We start from the raw sequence: 22,256 nt of genomic DNA on the forward strand, positions 1-22,256 counted from the left end.
GTCAGTATAAAAAAATCTCTATTTCTCTAGAGCTTCTAAAATTATCTTATATGCCTTGCTCCACTTGGACATGCACATTTAACCAGGACTATAGAAGCATTCCAGCTGTGGACTCAGTGAGACAGGACTGCAAGAAATAATAAAGGGGACTATTTCTATCTTTGACATTAATGGCCCTATATATGACTTTTAGCAAATAATTATATGTAGTTATGAAGGTGGGGTAAAAATGGAGTAATACAGAAGAGAATGAGGTGCCTGGTGAATACAGTAGAGAATGATTTAAAAAATGATTTTTTTAATACTTTCTTTTGTGGAAGAGAAGATATGGCAGACCCTTTTCCTATTGAAAACTGAGGCTCTCTGTTTTCAAAAAGCCTTCTAATAGCGACTCTCACCAAATCTTGCCTTTAACGTCCCAAATGTGTGCCTAAACATAGGCTTCTTCCAAGATGTGCAATAAAACTATGGTCACCAGATGCTCCGTTAAAACACCATGGTCACATTGGGCTATTGTATTTTCAGAACTGGAAAGAATGCAGTGTCTATGCTTTTAAGCAACAGAAAAAAAAAAAAATTCTAATATGCTATATATCAGGATTGTCAAACATCTAGCCCACAAGCTGGATCTTTTTTGAGGACCTGTGTCATTTGGACCAATGGCAGTCCAGCGGGCTACTGGAAGTTGGGAGGCTGGGCTAGTTGCTGTCAGAGGCAGGGGGTAAGGGAGGACCATGCAGACACAACCCTCACTGGACCTGCTGCTGCCTCATCTGCATTGCTGCCACCACTTGATCCACACTGGTGCTGCTGCCCAATCTGTGTCACTGCCCCTGTGACTGCGCTACTGTAGATGCTAGTAGGATCCCCTGTGATCCAGATCTGGCTCCACTACTATACAGAAAACATTTTTTTAACGAGACTGACGCCAATATGGCTAAGTACAGACAGTCAAAAAGCCCGAGGCTGCTTCCTCTAAGCTGTGATTCAAACTAGGCAGCTTCCTCTAAGCTGCATAGGTTGAACCAATAACCAAATGAACAGACATTCAGTTTTCAATTGGGAAAGGCAGGGGGAGGCTTGCACTGACCCAGGCCACTAGGCAGGGGCACTAGAGTGCATCTCCCAGCCTGCTGGCCATTGCCACCGCTAGCCCAGCCAAGTGTCCCCAACCCCATGCTGTCCTCTCCTGAACCCCCGAGCTGCTTGCCTTAGACCCTGCAAGTCTCAGGGCTAGCCTGGGGCAGCCTCAGGGACTGGAAGGGAATTCTTCCACTCCCCTGCACTAGTTTTGCCTCAGACTTGCAGCAGCTGAGGCAAAACTGGCTGTGGAGGAGCAAGAGAATTTCTCTCTACTCCCTGAGGCTGACTGAGATTCGTAGGGCCTAAGGCAAGCAGCTCTGGGTCTTGGGAAGGGAATAATTCCCTTCATCTCCCTCAGCTGCCTGAGCTGGGGGACCCCAGGCTGAGGTAGGGGAAAGCCCCCCAAGGTGGGGGTTCACCAGTGCTCCCACACTGGGCAGCATGGTTAGGCACCCAGCCCAGAGGACTTCTCTCTCCCTCCTGTGGCAGCAGCTGAAGCAATCAACAGCTGGGAAGTGGGACAAGGAGGGCTGCTGAGGGTTGAAAAGCCCCCACCACAAGGGCTTTCCTTCCCCCCATGTGCTGTAGCTAGGAGGGCCTGGGGGTCTGCTCCTCTGTCCATCCCACCCCATCTCTATGGGCTGATGGACACAGGCAGGATGCAGGCTAAGGAACAGAGGGGTGAGACAGTCCCTGCTCTACTGGAGCAGACAGCATAGCCCGGGGCTGCAAAGCATTCTGGGATGCTGGGAGACTGTGAGTTAACTTGAACCAGGAAGGGATCTGTGGCAGAAGTTCCATAAAACAGTTTGACCTAAATCAGATAAGTCTGAAACTACACCCAACCAGGTTTATCTTAAATTGGTTTTGGTCATTTTGAAAGCACTTTACATGCACTAAACTTCTGTTCTGTTACAAGTTTAAACTAGTTTGTGATCACTTAAACCTGTTTATATGTCACTTCTGTCCCTAGCCTCTATATGTATGCTACTGTAACAGGCTTGGGATATCCAACCTTCTTGGTGTCTGATACCCCCTAGTGATCTGACTCACCCGCAACTTCTTCCTGGCCTCTTCCACCTCCTGCCTCACCTGCCTCGACTTGATCTTAACATCTTAAAGGGGAGGCTGCCTCCATAGGACAGGGTAGCCACTCCTTAGGCATCTTCTCTTTTTCTAACCCCAGAGGTTACTTTCCTTTTACTTCAAGCCTCAGGACTACTCTGCCCAAACTCTACAGGGTGTACTTCTCCTTTAAGATGGTCCTAGCCATGCCATAGGGGCTATATTATGGCCTCCAGTCATGTTATAGCCATGCCCATGACTCACAAATGACTTACTTGATGCTTGGAGTGGACCTCCAAGCCCCAAATCAACTCTGGGCCTCTCAAGCCCCTAAAACCCTTACCTGGGCTTCAGCCTTCCCAGCTTTGGCCCTTTTGATCTGGCTATGCCCCCTCACCCCAGGTCCATTGCCTAGACCCTGGGTTCATAGGTCTCAGCCTCACATGTCCCTGACCAAAGCTGGTCTCAAAACACAGAGCATCCCAGCAGCCTGCTCAGTAGCCTCCAGATCTTACCTACAGCTGTTTGGATTCCCCTGCCCTGCAGCCATCTTTAGCGGCTTAGACATTTCAGGCATAGAGGTTTGGGTTCCTGCTGATATTGGCTGCTGCAGAAGTCACCCATATGCCAAAACAGTCTTGCTCCCCTGGTGACCCCGCTCTTCCTTTCTGCTCCCTCTCCCCATGTAGTTACATACCTATACATACAGTACATTCAATAAACAGACTCTGCAGTGTTACCTCACTAAAAGCATGAAGGACTTGTGTTACTTCTTGTGAATAAGGACATTCAGAATAGTTTTGTTCTGCCCAGCGTCCAGTCCGGTTACACTTACGCCACGCCTTTGGCTCTTCTGCTCCATTACGTAAGGAAATGGAACTAAACGAATACTGGAAACATGGATGGTAAGCTGTTATCCCAGCCAAAGTTTTAGGCCATCTATGAGGAAGATAATAATAAGCAATTTCAACATGACATGCCTTATTTAGAACCAATTTACAATGTGGCAACAATATGGCAGAACATGTAAGTAGTAAATAATTATTTTAAATGGTTTATTTTCTAAAAACAGCTTTCTGCTTTTGTGCTTTGTGGTAAGTTACATTGTTTTCTTACTGCCAGAAATACACTGACCCACAATCTGGCAGTAGTGAGAACTGGCAACTGATTTGCTCTAATAAGGTATTTGGTTGTTAAAAATATATATAGATGAAATATTTCCCCTTCATACATCTACAAAGACTTGTAAAGCAAAGCTTAAAGCCATCATGCAATTTTAAAATTCAACATCTCTTTTTAAAAACCAAGAGGCAAATGCTTCAGAAGGGAAGAACCATTCTCACTGTAATTTTGGCCCAAAACCACAGTACGGGAGAGTAAAGGTTCTGTTACAAGTTGTTCTGTCTCCCTTAAGTACATGGAAGTGACTCCTGAGGAGGTTTAGTCCCAAAAGTAAGAAAGATGTTGATCACAGGGAGAAAGGGGACAGTGGGATTTGCCCCCAAAGTTTAATATGTGAGCCAATATAAATTTACAGTTGAATTCTGCTCTTCTGTCAAGTAATCTCTGAAAGAGGGCTTATAGAGCAGTCAACATTATTCCATTAGGTTGAAAGAGACTCATGGTCAATGCATTGTTCAGAACCACAGAGCTCTCAGGAATATTGTTTTGGGTATAAAATTATTGCCATTTTCACAATAGTGGCTACAAAGCAGGCTGTTGTTTTAAAATTTAGCACTAATTAAAAGGGAACAGTATTTCAAAGAATTCCCTTCCTCCAAACAAGTGCAATTCCCCATCCTTCTTGAAGTGTGGGACTCACAACTGGACACAATATTCCAGGTGAGATCTCACCCGTGCTATATAGAGAAAAGAAATTATTTCTCTTGATTTGCAAGTAACATTCCCTAATACAAGCCAATATGCTGTTGGCTTTTTATTTTTTTTATTTATTTTTTGTAAGAAGAGCACACTCTTGGCTCATATTCAGTTTACAGTCTACTATGACCCCAGGTTCTTCTCTGCAGTACTGCTGTCTAGTCAATTCTTCCATTCCAAGTGCAGGACTTTGCACTTGTCCTTGTTGAATCTCATGCAATTGATTGTGGACCATTTTTCAAATCTATTCAAGTCATTATGTATCCTAGTCCTGCCCTCCAGAGTGTCTGTAACTGCACCCTACTTGGTTTCATCTGCCAATTTACTAAGCGTGCGCTCAATCCCATCCAAATTATTAAAGACCTATTGTTACTACATCCTTGGAAAGGGACGCTGCCCCACAGATCCATGATCCCATGCTGCTGTTCAGGTGTCACTACTCAGCAACTTAAGGCTAAGGATAGACATTGCACATAAACCAGTTTAAGTGATCAGACACTGCTTTAAACCTGTAACAGAACGGAAGTTCAGTGCACATAAACCTGTTTAAAAATGGCTGAAAATGGTTTGAGATAAACCTGGCTGAATGTAGTATCAGACTTTAATGATTTGGGTCAAACCAGTTTATGCAATGTCTGTCCCAGACCCCTTTCTGATTTAAGTTAAACCAGACTCCCCCAGCATCCTGGCATGCTCTTTGGGATGGGAGGGGCTCTCTGCTCCACAGCAGAGCTGACTCCTCCCCTCTGCTCCCTGGCTAGAGCTGTGGCAGAGACTGCCGGTGTCTGCCTGGCTTCCCCCTGCTTCCCCCCTCCTCTCACCACGCCCTGCTAAGCAGGGGTCTCCCTTCCCCTCTGCCTTATATAGACACCTTTCAGCATTAGCTAGCATACCACATGCTGGCTATGGTCCATGCTGTGGGAGATGGGACAAAGGACAGTGGTTTAGGGATCTTTGGAGCTAATCAATGGGTCAGCTGGTAACATCCCTCCATTTCTTTCTTAGAAACAAGTTGTTTAAAGACAGCTTGAACTAATGAGAGAGCCTTTTGTTTTGCTGCTGGGGTGATAAATGCTGTGTAAGCCTCTGCAGGCTCAGTGAAGGGAGGACACCTTCCTAATCAGAGTGTCCTCCTGGGCCTGGCCATGCCCCCCTCCCCCCACCTCAGCTCAAGACTGTGGAAAGGAAGGGAGGGCTGTTCTAGCACCCTTCCAGCTTCTAGCCTCAGCCACTGCAGGCATGTGCCTGCATTTTTTCAGGCTGGAGGGGATCTCTGTGCAATTACAAACTGATTCAGCCTAGGCAGGTTACACTAACATGCAAAGATTGAATCAACGCATGCTCAGGCTTTTTTAATGTCTGTCCCTAGCCTAAGAGCTTATTACGTGGCTCCAACCACCACTTACACCACACCATACCCATACCTTGCAGATACTACCCATCATGCTCTATGTCCCATCTGGTAAGTGTCCCTCCCTAGGGGCATCCCCATACCCCAGGTACCCCTATGTCACATCCATTAAATCTGTTACCTGGGCACACAATGCCTCAGACCTCAGTCTCTTTAACTGTTCTTTGCTCCTTAACTATACTTGGCTCCCCTGGCCATCCCAGTGCCTCAGGCTTGCCTCAGGCTCTCTGGCTCTGCTTCTCAGCCTTTGTGCCCAACCCCTGAGATCCTGTTCCCACTCCCAGGCCAATTGAAACCACCACTGACCCTTGTCTCAATCCCTAAACCACCAGATAACACCTGAGCTCTAAGGATGCCTTCTCTTAACCCCTGGGAGTAGAGTCTCCCTCTGTCTGCTGGTTGCTTATGAGCTCCTACCATGTCAGCAGCCAGGGTGAAACTGCCTGCCTCAGCTCTGGCCCTGGGCTTATCTCTCAGTTAAGTCCCAGCCTTTTCTGAGCAGATGCTTCCCTGCCTACTGACTCAATGTCTTTCCGAGCTTTCTCCTTTCTTAAAGTAACAAGTGTGCCCAGTGCCTGTTACAACCGGATCCAGGACAGACCATTGGGGAACCTCCCAACTAGACACTGAACCACTGATGACTACTTGTTGAGCCCAATGTTCCAACCAATTATGTATCTACCTTACGGTACTTTCATCTTATAATACATTACAGTGTCTTTATTCTGCTGCTCTCCTGCTTCCTCCCCTAAGGATCCGTCTCCATCATTTTGTGGCTGTTGTTACCCAAGTTACCTTTCACCTTCACATCTCAACCACTTCCTCTCTGTTTGTGAGCAACAAGTGAAGAAGAGCTTCTACCTAAGTTGACTTGTCTACCATCTGTATCAAAAAGTTATCCCCACAACAGGAATTTGCTAGACTTTTTGTGCTCTGCTGTGTTTCCCTCCAGGTAGAGGTCTCAATAATTAGTCTTCCATGAGAACCAAATTCTACGACCTGGAAGTTTCTGTCAGTTGTTTAAAGGAGGCCTCATCCACCTCTTCCTCCTGGTTTGCTGACCTGTAGCAGACACCCACAATGGCACCCTCCCCTGCTGTTCTCCCTTCTGCGCCTTTACCCAGAGGCTTATGACAGGCCTTCCTCCTATTCATAGTGCACCTCAGAATACATATACAGAACTTTTATATACAGAGGGACACCTCATTTTTTTCCCCTTCACCCACCTGTTTTTCCCCTAAGGCTATTCAGCAAGTACAGCACACCTAATGTATGCAGTGCTGGCATTATCTCTTTTTATGATCAAGAAAGATAGAACATCATAATTTTATCTTTAGCATTTAAGAATCAGCTTGTCACTCAGAATGAGTGAAAAAAAATACAGAATCTCATGTCTTTCAGTACATAGAGTCAGTTTACTCTTACTTACAATGCATAATTTTTATCACAACTTTCAATTATAAATACCACCTGGGACTGTCAACTGAAAGAGCCATGCTTCCGCAGAGTTTCATGCCTCTCTTCCCAATAAAGGAACTGCTCTTTTTAGTTTTGCTTTTGTGACTGATACCTTTCTACCTACATATTTGCTATGATATCAAAACCTCAAAGGTCTTTCCATTAAAAATTGCTGGTGTGTTAGCTACATCTCTGAGGAGAAGCCTCTGAAACAAGCTTCATGTGTTAAAGTTAAGTTTGCTCCAAAGAAGTTCTCTATAATCTTAAATTCATTCCCTTCAAATACCAAAAGAATCCATAGACTCAGCATGCTTTTGATATATGTTTCAAAAATAAATTTGGGTGGACTTTCTGAAAGATGATCAATACAGAGAAATGTGCCTTCCCGTTCTTTTGATTTATATAAAATCACAAAATGTCCTTGGTGTTAGTTTGATCACTCTGTAGGAATTTATATATCTTCAATTTATAAAGAAGGAATGACATTTACTGGCAATAGTGTGATGGGCTTCATAACTGTCATTTGAAAGCTGTATTATGTAGCACTTGGTTCAAGTTTATATTATATCTGTTAAAGTGATTAATTATAAAGCACCCAAGTTCACTAGTTCTAGGTAGAATGCATTGGCAGTTTTTTGCAGTACTAGACAAACAAACTCTAGCTGAAATGATTGAAAGGAAAGCAAGGGATTTAGCCATATTTCTTCAAATTATTTTAATATATTCCTGGAAATCTGAGGTGAAACAACCGTATTTTTGTAGAAGTGTGCAAAGAGGCTAGACAACTTCCCTCTTTTGGGAGGTTTACCCCAGACATATTACAAGTTAGAATTGAAGGCAAGGACCTGTGAAAAATAACTCATGCTCACAGCTTAAGGATAAAGGTGAAGAGATTTATTTAAGCTAGAAACTTGTTTGGAAAGTTCTAGCACTTCACAACAATAGGAAAGGATAGCATATTTCAACCCTTCTTACTCTCCCTCACCCCTGTTTTTACTTTAATTAATTAATTAAGCCTAAACTCATTTTACAATGTATCCAGCAACAATATTCTTTCTTGCTCTCTCGGTAGGATTATTACAGAACACAATGGTCTTACTTTCAGGTAATAATAGTTTATCTTGTGGTTTTATACTCAGCAATATAACATCTCTCCTGCCTTATACTTAAAACACAATATCAATAGTAAAGATCTTAGTGGATTTCAGGGACTGTCCATTTTAAGGTTTAAATCTTTAATAAAAAATAATATTGTTATAAAACTGGAGATAAATCCAAAATTATATTTGATCATTGTTATTATATAGACCAGGGAATTCATATGAAATTTTAGGAAGAAAGATCAGTTAGACAACAAATATATTTTATCTTTCAAAATACAATTTTAGGTGAATATTTATTAAAAACCAAAACAAAAGAGAACAATGGTTAGAAGTCCAACTGTTTCTTTAAATGTTTTAGATGCAATTTTTTGGAGAACTCAGACACTGTTCACTAAAAAAAATTCAACCCATCAATTATCTGAACAGTTTTCATTTTATATTTTTAGTTTTTCCAATGTTGTTTTTTCAAAAGAACTATATTCTATTTCTATTCAATTTATTTCTGTCAATATCACCTAAGCGAAACTGCTTTGGCTTCATCAAAATAGTATGGGAAAAATTCTATATCTTCTAATGGTTTAGTGCAGAGCTTATCAACCACTTTGTACTACAATCGGCATTACAAAAGAAATAATCTGGCACCCACTTTTTTAATTAGCCAAAAAGGAATACGAACTGGAAATCATTCATGACTCAAGCTGGGAACCCACACTATCATGAAAGTGTTGACGAAGAAGTTTCTATTCCACATTCCATGAAGCACTCAAAGTCCTTGGAAAACCTGGTGTTGGCCGTCAGAAACTTAGCTAGTCATGGTTCTGGTTCCCGCTTCTGCTCCAAAATCCCATTAAAAAAACCTACTTTCCTCATGTTTTCTTTACACATTTCAACACTGCATCCTCTTTTTAATTGCCCGTTAGCTGTTTGAAGATTGTTATTAAATTCCCCCTCAGTCTCCTCTTCTCTAAACTAAATAATCCTAATATTTTCAGCCTGTCCTCATAATTCATGTTTCCCAAGTTTTTAATCATTTTTGTTGTGCTCCACTAGACTCCTTCTAAATTGTATCACTTGCATACAAAAACTATGTCACCGGTTGTCTGTACTTTTTTTTTAATGATTGTCTGAACTGTTTTTTTGTTGGTTTGTTTTCTTTGTAGTGAGAGGCCCAGAAATGGACCCAGTACTTCAAGTGAGGCCTCACCAGTGTAAAAAATAATAGGCGAATCACATCTCTTGATTTGCAAGTGATGTATGCAGCCTAGTATCTTATTGTCTTTTTTTTTGGCAAACTAGAGCACAGTATTGGCTCACTTTCAGATTATGATCCCTTTTGACCCCCCAGATCCTTTCTGCAGTATTTCAACCAATACAGTTCACTTTTTTTACAGTTCACTGTAAAAAAAAAAAAATATATAGATGGTTCTTCCCCATTCTGTATTTGGTTTCGCTGCTGGTGGTCCCGCTCTCAGTGCTCAGCTGCTGGGGAACCTCCCCCCTCCACCCCCGGTCGGCAATCAGCCATGGGGAACCCCCTTTCCCCCCCTCCCCACTGGCGATCTGGTGCCTTTCCAGACTCAGGAGGCACCAGCTGCCCATGCACAATATTGTTCTGTTCTAAGTGCAGGACTTTGTACTTGCTCTTGTTGAATTTCATTAGATTGATTTCAGATCAATTCTTCAGTTTATCCAAGTCATTCTGGATCCTAGCCCTATATTCCAGAGTGTCTGCAACCCTACCCAATTTAGTGCCATCTGCAAAATTGTGAAGTGTGCACTTAATCCCATCCTCCAAATCACTAAGAAAGATAATAAACAGTATCAAGCCCAGGCCAGCCCCATGGGGAATGTGACTCAATACTTTCTCCTACACAAACTTTAAGCCATTAATGACTACTAATTAGAATCATAGAAAATTAGGGTTGGAAGGGACCTCAGGAGGTCATCTAGTCCAACCCTCTGCTCAAAGCAGGACCAGCCCCAGCTAGATCATCCCAGCCAAGGCATTGTCTAGCCGGGTCTTAAAAACCTCCAAGATGAATAGTCTATGACCTCTCTGGGTAACCTGTTCTAGTGTTTTACTACCCTCCTAGTGAGAGAGTTCTTCCTAGTATCTAATCTAAAAACCTCTTTCTGCAACTAGAGACCGTTGCTCCTTGTTCTGTCATCTGCCACCACTGAGAACAGTATAGTTCCATCCTCTTTGGAACCACCCTTCTGGTAGTTGAAGGCTGCTATTAGATCCCCTTCATCTCTTCTCTAGACTAAGTAAGCCCATTTCCCTCGGCTTTTCCTCATAAGTCATGTGCCCCAGCCCCCTCACCATCTCCATTTCCAGTTTATTCACATCCTTTTTGTAGTGGGGGGCTCAAAACTGAACACAGTACTCCAGATGTAGCCTCACTAGTGCTGAATAGAGGGGAAGAATCACTTCCCTTGACCTACTGGCAACATTCCTACCAATGCAGCCCAATATGCCATTAGCCTTCTTGGCAACAAGGGCACACTGTTGGCTCATATTCAGCTTATTGTCCACTGTAACCCCCAGGTCCTTTTCTGCAGAGCTGCTGCCCAGACAGTCAGCCTCCAGCCTGTACTGGTGCATGGGACTGTTTCATCCTAAGTGCAGGACTTTGCACTTGTTCTTGTGGAACCTTATGAGAATTCTTTTGACTGAATCCTTCAATTTATCTAGGTTATTCTGAATCCTAGCCCTACCTTCCAGCATATCTACTACTCCACCCAGCTTGCTGTCATATTCAAACTTTCTAAGAGTGCACTCTAGGCCATTTTCCAGGTCATTCAAAGATATTAAACAAAACTGGCCCTAGAACTGACCCCTGGGACACTCCACTTGATACCAGCTGCCAACCAGACATCAAGCCATTGATTAATACCCTCTAAGCCTGATGATCCAGCCATTTTTCTATCCACCTTACAGTCCACTCACCCAGTCCATACTTCCTTAGCTCGCCTGTGGACAGTTGCTAAAATCAAGATATACCAAATCCACTGGTCTCCCATGTGTCCATAGAACCAGTCATCTCATCATAGAATGCAATCAGGTTGGTCAGGCATGACTTGCCCTTGGTGAATCCATGCTGACTATTCATAATCACCTTCTTCTCCTCCAAGTGCTTAGAAATGGATTCCTTCAGGATCTGCTCTGTGATTTTTCAAGGGACTAAGGTGAGGCTGACCAGTCTGTAGTTCCCTAGATCCTCCTTTTTCCTTTTCTTAAATATGGGCACTATGTCTGCCTTTTTACAGTCATCCAGGGCCTCTCCCAGTTGCCATGAGTTTTCAAAGATGATGGCCAGTGGCTCTGCAATCAGCCAACTCCCTCATAGATTCAAAGATTCATAAATTGTAGAATCGGAAGGGAACACAATGGATCATCATGTCCAACTCCCTGCCCCTGGCAGGAAAGAGGACCGAGGTCAGATGACCCCAGCCAGGTGACTATCTAGCCTCCTCTTGAAGACCATCAAGCTAGGTGATAGCACCACCTCTCTTGGAAGCCCATTCCAGATCCTGGCCACCCTTACTGTGAAAAATTTCTTCCTAATATCTAACCTAAATCCACTCTCAACTAGTTTACACCCATTATTCCTAGTCATTCGCTGGGGCGCCTTAGTAAACAGCGCTTCCCCTATTCAACTGTTGACCTCCCCTAATAAATTTATAGGCAGCCACAACATCTCCCCTCAGCCGTCTCTTGTGAAGGCTGAAGAGATTCAGCTCTCTGAACCTCGCCCCGTAGGGTCTATCACGAAGGCCACTAATCAAGTGAGTGGCCCTCCTCTGGACCCTCTCCAGATTCCCCACATCCCTCTTGAAGTGCGGCACCCAAAACTGGACACAGTACTCCAACTTCAGCCTGACCAGTGCCGCATAGAGGGGGAGCATCATCTCCTTTGTTCTATTAGTCATGCACCTGCTAATGCATGACAAGGTGTGATTGGCCTTGTTGATGGCCTCGTTACACTGCCGGCTCATGTTCATCTTGGAGTGAATTATGACTCTAAGATCCCTCTCTACCTCCGAACTACTGAGAAGGACACTCCCCAACCTATAGCTGTGCTGGGGGTTCCTCCTTCCCAGGTGGAGTACCTTACATTTATCTTTATTAAATTGCATCCTATTTCTCTCTGCCCATTGATCCAACCTGTTCAGGTCAGCCTGCATCTGCTCCCTGCCCTCCAGTGTACTAACTTTGCCCCATAACTTGGTATCATCAGTGAACTTGGAGAGGGTGCTCTCCATGCCCTCGTCCAAATCGCTGGTGAAGTTATTGAATAATATCAGTCTGAGGACCAAACCCTGCGGGACCCCACTGCCCACCTCCCTCCAGGCCGAGAGGGAACCATCCACCACCACTCTCTGGGTGCAGTCCCTAAGCCAGTTGGCCACCCACCTGACCGTGTAGGTGTCCACTCCACAGTCTGCTAGCTTCCCAATGAGGATAGGGTGCGAAACTGTGTCGAAGGCCTTCCTAAAGTCCAGGAAGATGACATCAGCCTTGGCTCCCACATCCAGGCAGTGTATTACCTGGTCATAGAAGACTACAAGGTTTGTCAGGCAGGATCTACCTGTGACAAACCCATGCTGGTTTCCCCTCAGCATCGTTTCCCCTGCTGGGCCTTCACAAATGTGTTCTTTGATTATTTTCTCTAGCATTTTCCCAGGAATAGAGGTAAGCCTGACTGGTCTAAAGTTACCCGGCTCATCCCTTCTCCCTTTCTTGAAAATGGGCACCACATTGGCCCTTCTCCAGTCCTCAGGGACCTGGCCAGAGCACCACGAGTGCTTGAACAGCTGTGCCAGCGGCTCAGGTATAACACTGGCCAATTCTTTCAGCAGCCGTGGATGGAGGTTATCCAGGCCTGCTGACTTGTACCCATCCAGCTCCTCCAGGAGCTCCTTAACTATTTCAGAAATAACCGTAGGTGGACTGGTGCCATGTGGACATCCATCAATGATTGAGGTGGGGGAATTGGCTTGGTCGGTGCATAGAAATACTGAAGCAAAGAACTCATTGAAGAGCTCTGCTTTTTTCCCCGCATCAACCACCAACTGTCCTGATTTGTCCTGCAGGGGCCCCATGTTGCTCTGAGCTTTCTTTTTGCCCACTATATACCTGAAGGAGGACTTTTTATTGTCCTTGACTGTTGAAGACAGCCTGAGCTCAAGCCCTGCCTTGGCCTGTCTAACTGATTCCCTGCAATAGTGCACCAGGGAGATATATTCCTCCTTGGTGGCTGCTCCCTGCTTCCATTGCCTATACATCTCTTTCTTTGCCCCCAGACTCTCCTGGAGTTCCCTGTTCACCCAAGGGTTTTTTTTTTGCCCCATTACATCCCTTCCTCATCACCCCTAGGTGTATGCCATCCAGCCCCATGGACTTGTATATGTCTATTGTGCATGATGATCCAACCAGTTGTCTATCCACCTTCATCAAGTCTGCAATTCCTTACTTTACTAATAAAAATGTTGTTGGAGACAATGGATAAGAACCTACTGTAGCGTGCAATATGTAATTTTACAGATACTCTTTATAGAAGACAAATCTTTTCCCTCTGCACTGTTGGTTATTTTAAACTTACAAAAAATCATACCTGAAATCTCCTTTATTGTTAATTACTCTTTCTGCAGGGCAGTACGGTGCAGCTGTTTCTAGTACCACAATTTCTACTTGCTTCCTACTGGTTCCATAGGAATTGTTGACAAGACACTCCCAGTCCCCAGTTGCATCAATGTCAATGCTGGACAGGATAAGCTCACTGTAAAAAAAATAATATATACTTTATTGACCACTAACCAATGCAGAGTTAGACATCTGTTTCTTAAAAAAAAAATGAAGTTACCTTTACTGATTTCCTCTGAAAATAAAAATATTTTTTAGAGTATGTTACTATACAGACAAAATAGACGATACGGTGCTATGAAGATTTCACTAGCCTGAATTTAGACCAGCTCTTCTAGCTATGCTGTGGATAGTTGTACAGGTCATTCCAAGTTGCATATAAAAACTGTTAATGGATGTTATTCTGGTTGCTAAGTCAAGCATTTGAAAGTTAGAAAATACAAGTTTTAATGTTGCCAAGGGAGCCTTAATTTATACAGGATTTCTCACTCCTTAAGGGGCTTTGCCAATTCATTGGCATTTATGGTTCAGTATCTGCAGATGCTTTGGCTACATGTGCCAGGGTCTTGTGGATTGTCTGTGGTTTTGCAGGGCTGCCATAATTTTACTTAGGAATGCAAGTACGAGGAGGTAAATGGTGATTTTCTAATACTGTACATATCAAACTAATCTGAATGCAGGTTTAAGAAACAAACTAAAAATGGTATCACCTAAGGGGTTTCTCCCCACTAAATATGAAATTATAGGTGTTAATACTCAAAGCATTGGGCAGGGTAAACATTGAAATTGCTACCACTCTCCCTTATAACCAAAACATTATACAGGACCAAACCATGCTATCACAGTGGGTCTTTATGCCAAACATTCAAGGAGGTAGGTAAGAAGGGATGAAATTATGTTATGTAACCCTTCTGCCAGGCACTAGTTCACAGCAACAAGGGCTGAGTTCAAATTTCAGGGTACCCAATGAGTTTTCACTGTAGTTTGAGCGCCTACGCAGATATCTGGAATCACTTGAGTGATCACTGTGGCTTGAGGCCCTTCTCAGATATCTGGGAATTTGGCTGGAGTGTCCTGCGTAAACAAACCCTCTTCTTCACAAGGAGTATAGACACAAAAGGACAGATTTATTACAGCAAACAAAGGAAAACAAGAAATCCAATTTAAACTACTACTAATTACACAGCATAGTCTATATGTTGCAGCGTCTTAGGGAGGCTTCATTCATACCCAGGCAGTCTGTCATTTGGGGGCTCTCCAAAGGGTAGTTCCAGGGCCTGCACCCCTATACCTACCCTTGAGCAATAGGCTGGATTGGGGGGCCCACCCTTGTTTTATGTGATGCTCCTTGGGATTTGATGCACCTCAGGGAGTAGCTAGAGAGCACAGGTCCTTCTGCAGTGCAAGGGGCACTTTGTTGCTCCATTCAAAGCTGTAAGATGCCAATCTCCACTTCTACATGCTGGTTTTGAGGGGGTGATTTGTGGCTTTAGTTAGCATACCACACCCCCAAAATTCCTAGTTCCAAGCCCCAGCTCTGCTGGAATAGAAAACTGTAAAAGAACTCAAGGGAACCAAGGCCTATTTTGGCCTGCAGCTGAACGTACAGTAGGGCTCAGGTACACAACAAGGCTGAGATACAACAGCTGTAAAACAATAAAAGGAAGAAACCAGGCCTATTTGCCCTGGGCTTGGACTAGGTTGAGACAAAAGAAATTGCAACAGCAACAAAAAAATGACCTAGACCTACTCACTCTGAGCCTGAACATACAGCTGGTTTCAGATACACAGATAAGCTGAGATGCAACAATTTCAAAACAACTAAGGGGGCTAGGCCTATCTTGGCCAATAATTGCTAGGAGTCCATTCCTCCAGGGATTAATATTCCCATGGTATTATCCCACTCAAGATCTTAGGCCTGGCTAAAATCTGCCAGGCCTTTAATTCTGGCCAAAACTGCCATCAAGACATACAACTGGGATTCAATCACATAGTAAGGCTAAGACAAAAGAAGTTGCAACAGCAACTAAAGCATATCAGGTTCTTAGCTCTCAGCCCTGGCACAAAGTGTGCCAAGATATTGATCCTAGCCCAAATCTGCAATAAAAAGAACCTGCCAGGATCCAACCCTGGTCAGATAATTAATAAATGATCCTGCTCAAGGACTCACGATTGGCCCAAACTTGTCAGGCGTCTAATCCTGGCCAAAACTGCCAGCAAGCTTCCAGGATCTAACCCTGGTCAGTGTGCTCCATGGATTAATACCCTCACTCAAAACCTAGGAAAACAAAAAGGGAAAGAAGAGGGAGGGAACAGAGGTCTCAAGCCCTGAAAGAGACTTCCTCTCCCCGTACCTGAGGCTTTCCCTTCACACAGCTCCAACTCACTTCTCCAGTGGAGAGTGGGGGAGACTTCTTCATGGGGAACAGTTCTTTTCAGCTGGCCTTCAGCTGTCCAGTCTTCAGCAGCTCCAAGAAAAAGAGGCTAGGCTTCAGTTGAGAAGTTCCTATATATCTGGTGTGACATCACCCAAGCGTTTCCAATCGGGGCTTCCCCTGCCCCCAGCCTCTCTCTCAACCAGTTAATTTAAGACCACTGCTCAATTTAGTCATTGAAGCTAGGGGTCTGATTTCCCCCTCTCTAAATGTGACTGAAACTAGCTTTTGTTTACAGCAAACGGCAGGGGGTATCCCTAGACTATACGCCTAACAAAGGCCACAGGTATCTGCCTATGTGCAGTATCTCCTACTTCTTTCCAAACTAAGAAACAGACAGCAGAGGAAACACATATTAAATCTGGTCATACTCAAACTAAAAATATTTTCAGCAACATAAACTAGAACACTTTGCAGCACAAAATGCTTGTACATTTTATGTATGTGTTACAGTTATAAATATTTTCATTTTCCTAAAACTTCCATTGTTATTATTTCCCAAATATTTCAACCAGTAGATCTGGGTTCCCTTCATCTAATAGGTGTAATCCTGGCCTCATAAAAGTTCACAGGGCTTCAGTAGGATCCAATGGACTCAATGGCTGCATCCAGATGAGCGTGGACATGCAGTATGTGGCGCTGCAGACCTGTCTATGGTGCCACATCCCACATATGCAGATGTTTCCCACCCTGTTACCTTGCAGCATGGGGAGGAGAAGTGGGAAGGGATTTTCTGACTCTGGGAGATCCTGTGGTCAGAAAAACCCATGCCAAAAAAAAGCATGGTGGCATAAGTGGTGGCAACATGCACCACTCAAAACCAGAGCCTGGCTGGCCAGAGCCATGCTTCAGCTCCCAGCCAGGCTTCCTGCCATTGGCTCAGCCCTAGGAGGTGCCCAGAACCCCAGGTAAGGCTGTTGGAACCAGCTCGGTGCTGGTCCCAGGCTGCTCTACCTGACCTGGGGTAACCTGCCATATACCAGAGCGCACCTAGCATGGGCATTCCCTAGACTAGGGAAAGTGTGCCACTGCTACTTGTCCCTGGGGAAGCAAATGTCCATGCTTATCTGGACTTGGCCCATCAGTACAATTGGATACATCTAACAGATGAAAAGGATTATAACCGATACATTTTAAGAAGCAAATATTTTACACTTTAAATGTGTCAGTGATTCAAGACTTAATTTTCCTTTGTTTGCACCTCAGTCCAATGTATATTTTGGAAATAAGTTCCAGAGTTTGAAAAGCCTTGGGAGACCAAATAAAGTAACATTTCCCTGAAATATATGGCTATTTTACAAAAATTCTAGTAGCTGAATCTGCCCAATAGCTTGTAATGTTAGAAGTTATCCTGGAAGAAATGATTTACAGGCAAAATATAGGAAAGGTGCACAAAAAAAAAAAAATCATAGTTTCATTGTTATTTAACAGATTTCAGAACTATATATCAGGTAGTGAAAGCAAAACCTTAGAGTCTTGTGGCTGGAGGCACTCAACCTTTTTCTGTCAGAAGCAAATTTTTAAAGGCAATATGCAGTAAAAAAAATGTACCAACCTTTTTCAATTTGAATCATGCTATATGAATTTAAAACCATCTCCTTGAAAAGGTCAACTAGATAGATAGATAGATAGATAGATAGATAGATAGATAGATAAACTAGTTTAAAATGATATAAATGAAAACCTATATATAAACTAATTAGATTAATGTGCTCATGTATATTGAAGTGGACCATAATAATCTCCAGGAGATTATTTACTTGACAATTTATATTACTTTTTAATTTTCCTTTATACAGTGGAGAATGACTCTCTCAATCCAGTCATTACAGGACCATTGTTTTAACCCTCAAGAAATTAGATAGCCAGTAACTTGTGGTAAATAGCTTTTAGTAGATGCAGTTATACAGTTTGGTGACATTGTGTGATGACTCAAGACTACCTACATCTATAACTTAAAAAAATACCAGTTTCTCATATACACTTGTTGCTCTGATCTTCAGGTAGGGACCACAAATTTCATTTTCATATTGAATGAAACTGGTTTTATTGCCAAGGACTAGCAGTGACAGATCTCACAATTGATCTGGCCCACAGATGGACCCACACACAGGATTCAGACTGTAGACTGGCCCTGAGCCACGCATGTGGCCAATGAGGCCAGACAGGTTGAACAACAGTGGCCTATAAGGTGTAATTTTACCCTGCCTTCTGCCTGACATCAGACTAACACAGCCAGCTACATGTCTCTGTTCACTGAGTGATTAGTATTTTCATGTGAATCAAAATAGTTAATCAATTGAGAAGTTTCCTTACATCAAATTCCCCTAACAGGAACTTCTCAATTAATACTCCATTTAAAACTAGTTGACAATAATTCCAAAAAATTAATTTGCCCTTTCAGACCACATTACAATTTGAAGTTGTTGTCCTAATAAATGGGACAGAACTGCTATTGTGGCTATTTTTTCAATGCAAAATTGGATTTTCATCAAAACCTGTATTATGAAAACCAACTTCAGTGATGTTAAGTGAGAATAATGCATGGAGGGTATAACTGATATGCTGATCTGTTGATACAATTGATTATAAAGCATTTGAGATAACTGCTAAAGTTCTGTTAGAGGTACAAATTTGATGAAGGTTAGGATTTATGTTGGTTTTGGGTAACTGCTGGAGAAAGACATGAAGGCTGTTTGGAATATGAGCGCATGTTCTTAGTAGCACTGTTATTAACTACTTTTCACAGATGAGCCTATGAACTTCACTTCATCAACCTCCTGGATACAAAAACTCATGGACTCAATACAGACATTGGATTTATGACACGCTATAATCTGTTTGACATCTGAATCCCCAGGTACCTCTCCACTTTTACTTGCTACATCCCCTTCCTCGCCTCCTCCCTCCCAGCCTGTCCCTCACCCCCTGATACCTCAATTTACATTTTCACTGACTGGCTTTTTTGTGTGCATACCAGCCTCTGGCTTCTTCGCTATTCATCCCATCCAGGAAGAGCACACACACACCAACTGCAGATGCTTCCTCAACCTGATAAAGGGTTTTTAAACTTGAAAGTTTGCTAAGATATAATTCTCCAACTATTCAGTTGGTCTAATAAAAGATATCAAAGGTACCCTCAACTGGTCCATGCTGTGGCCAGGACCCAAAGGGGGGTCAAAGGGACAGGGGCCCACTGTGAGGAATGTCCAGAGCAAGAGGCACAGGATTCTGACTGGCCTGAAGATGAGTCCAAGGCCTAAGGGGGAACCAAAGGTCCCAGAAAGGGGACCACAGCTGGAGGAGGTGAAGAATGCAATCTGAGGCATGGGCCACAGTGTCAGGAAGGTATTGAACTGTGGAATGGATGTCACCCCAAGTCACCTAAATGGGCAGCCTCCCACCTGGGAAACGTCTGAATCAGTTTTCCATCAAGGCGTGGCAGAAAAGAGGAATAGGAGGTTGGCCCAGAAACAGGTGGGCAGGTGGAGATCTAATTGGAACCAGGAAGACCCCCTGATACAGGCTACCATCCCTGCTGGTTTCATCCCACTCTGCCTACACACACACACAAGTGACACGAGTTTTGCATTCAGAAGCTTGAGGTGGAGTTTCACAAAAACCCCTGCCCCTACTTCCTTGAAACCTGGCAGGCATCATGGCCTCAGAAGGGGCTACCATCCCTGCTGTTTTCATTCTGCTGCATCTTAACACACACACACACAAAGTCACACATGTCATGAGTTTTGCTTTTAACAGTTTGAGGTGCAGTTTCACAGAAACCCCTGCACCTACCTCCTTGAAACCTGACAGGCTTCATGCCCTGAGAAGGAGCTACTATGCCTGATGTTTTTATCCTGCTCTGCCTTAACACACACATGTGACACAAGTTTTGCTTTGAACAATCTGAGGTGCAGTTTCACAAAAACTCCTCCACCTGTCTCCTTGAAACTTGGTAGACTTCATGTCCTCAGAAGGGGCTACCATCCCAGGATTTTCATCCAAATCATGCAAGAAATGACAAAGTTAAAGGCATTTTTGTGGTTCCCCATTATAACCTATGACAGAATCACCCAAACAGTGTCAAAATTCTGAAACAGATTTGGCTGAATCGAAACAGAACAGTCATCCAAAACATTGAAGCAAATCACTGTCACTCTAAAATGGCCAAATCCAAAACCGAATTGAAACACAGCCATTTCACACAGCGCTATTGGTCATGTCTGTCACAGGAATTTCTGTGCATAATTGGGCCCCTCAAACCCAAGAAACACCTGCTAAGCTTTTCCTACTTACAGAGATGTGTCCCCAGCAATCTCTGGCATGTCTCTGGAAATAGGGAAAAGTCTTGGAGACCGCTAGGGGCACATGTCTGTAAGCACAGAATCCTGACACCCCATTTCCAAAGATATGCCCCAGAGATCCTGCGGGTACATCTCTGGAAGCAGGGGAAACTAGAACACTCTGGTGTGGTGCCATGGCTAAGACTATGAATCAGCTGATTGGTGGGTCCAGGACCACATATTGTACCAGGTTGTTCCAGCTTTCCCTGCCTCCAGAGGTGTGTCCCTAGGATCTCTGGGAACCCCAGAGTTTACCATGGGTATGTCTCTGGAAGTGGAGAACACCCTCCCCATTGTCCTGCAAAACCAACACAAAGGACAATGGATCACATGTATTTCACCAAATGAAGTGGATTTGCTGTGCCAGCACATATCCTGGAACAGCTGATCTGCTTAATTTGGTGACATCTATTTCAGGGCTTATTCACACAAGATGTCATATAGTTGCAGCTTTACCAATGATCCCTCTCATGCAGACAACTGGGTTCATGCACAGAATTTTCACTCTGCCGATCCTGTCTCTTCTGTGGAATTGGTGAGATTTCCAAAGGTGAAGTAGGAGACAGAAAGAATTAAGTAAACAATATGTTTGTCCTATAACTGAGTTTCTATCTTCTATAGAAACAAGCAGTACAATACAGGAAAGCCTAGGCATTCATGGCAGGGGACAGCTGTAATTTGGGACTGAAAAATTCTAAATGGAGAGGTTAGAGATGAGTACAGAGGGTAGAATAGGAGTCTTGTTTATTTAGATTTCTTTATGAATCTATCATGAATCTGTCTCTACAGCAGAGAACAGTGAAAGGAAAGTATTTTCATGTTTCCTTGTCTGTACTAAAAAAAAAATGCACGATTCATCCTCTTTCAAACATAATGATTGATACATTAGAAAATTAATTGCAGTGTAAATGTGACACTTCCCCAAAAGTCTGTATAATCCTCTGCAGCAGCCTGCAGCATTGGTCATTGCTAAGTGAAGAAGCTAAACAGTTGGAAAGCATGCCCCCATAATCATCTAACCAACAGCAAAAGATTTTCATTTGGAGCATAGATTTTCATCATTATAGACATGTATAACTAATTGGATCAGAAGTAGGTCTCGTTAGTCAGAGTTACTCCTTTCTTTTCCCTAAGTAATACCTTAGCAACATTTAGCTTATATTTCGACAGTCATTTACATCTCAGAAAACAGAATAATCAAAGAGGAAGGTACAGAAGACTATTTTTATTATCTTTTCTTGAAAAAGGTTTTAGGATCTGACCTAATTTCTTGTACAAAACTGGAAGAATCAACCTCTGTTCCAGGGAAGAAATAAAAATAAATTCTTTGAACAGAAACAGCATTTACCTTTTTTGGTATTCTTCTTCAGACAAAGAATCATCAAGGATTGTTTTCCACAATTTAGGCAAAAAAGTCTCCCATAGCCTACATCTAAACCAGTCTCTATAAACTATTAATATGCATGAAGATTTTTTTTTTAAATGGCCTCTAGAGCATGGTGCAGCTAGGAATGCAGTCTTTCACAGAGAATTAAAGGTTAAAGCATGGAAAATCGAAAGAGAATGTTTAAATCTAGGTACCTAAAAACTAACTTAAACTACTAGTATGTTCTCTGAGACAAAATTACTTATTTATCCCGGAAATAAATAGCCTTAGAGCACTAGTGACCTTTTAGAGAAAGCTTGTGCCAGGCAGCAGCAAGAGAATATGAAGATTAAAGTAAGTACTTATTCAGGGTATTTTATGCAACACAGGAGATGCCTAGAAAATGTTTTCCAGATGTAATCAATTTGTCAGGGTTACAGCAAATTCAATGCACTTGATTTTCTATT

The 22,256-nt window shown here is 43.1% G+C and overlaps 1 protein-coding gene across 2 annotated transcripts in view; it reads right to left on the bottom strand.

Moving 5' to 3' along the window:
• ADGRA1 (adhesion G protein-coupled receptor A1) overlaps positions 1 to 22,256 on the bottom strand; it is a 593,458-nt gene that overhangs the window by 265,952 nt on the left and 305,250 nt on the right. Inside the window, exons 8-9 of one of the 2 annotated variants that reach the window (XM_014607805.3) lie at positions 13,617 to 13,781; positions 2,889 to 3,087 (exon numbers count right to left, since the gene is read on the bottom strand). In XM_014607805.3, the coding sequence (XP_014463291.2) occupies positions 2,889 to 3,087; positions 13,617 to 13,781 (364 nt within the window). Of the gene's footprint in view, positions 1 to 2,888; positions 3,088 to 13,616; positions 13,782 to 22,256 lie in introns of those variants that run through there. The other variant, XM_019484192.1, reaches the window with a different exon arrangement.

This window comes from Alligator mississippiensis, chromosome 6 (genome assembly GCF_030867095.1).
Source record: "Alligator mississippiensis isolate rAllMis1 chromosome 6, rAllMis1, whole genome shotgun sequence".
Lineage (NCBI taxonomy): Eukaryota > Metazoa > Chordata > Crocodylia > Alligatoridae > Alligator > Alligator mississippiensis.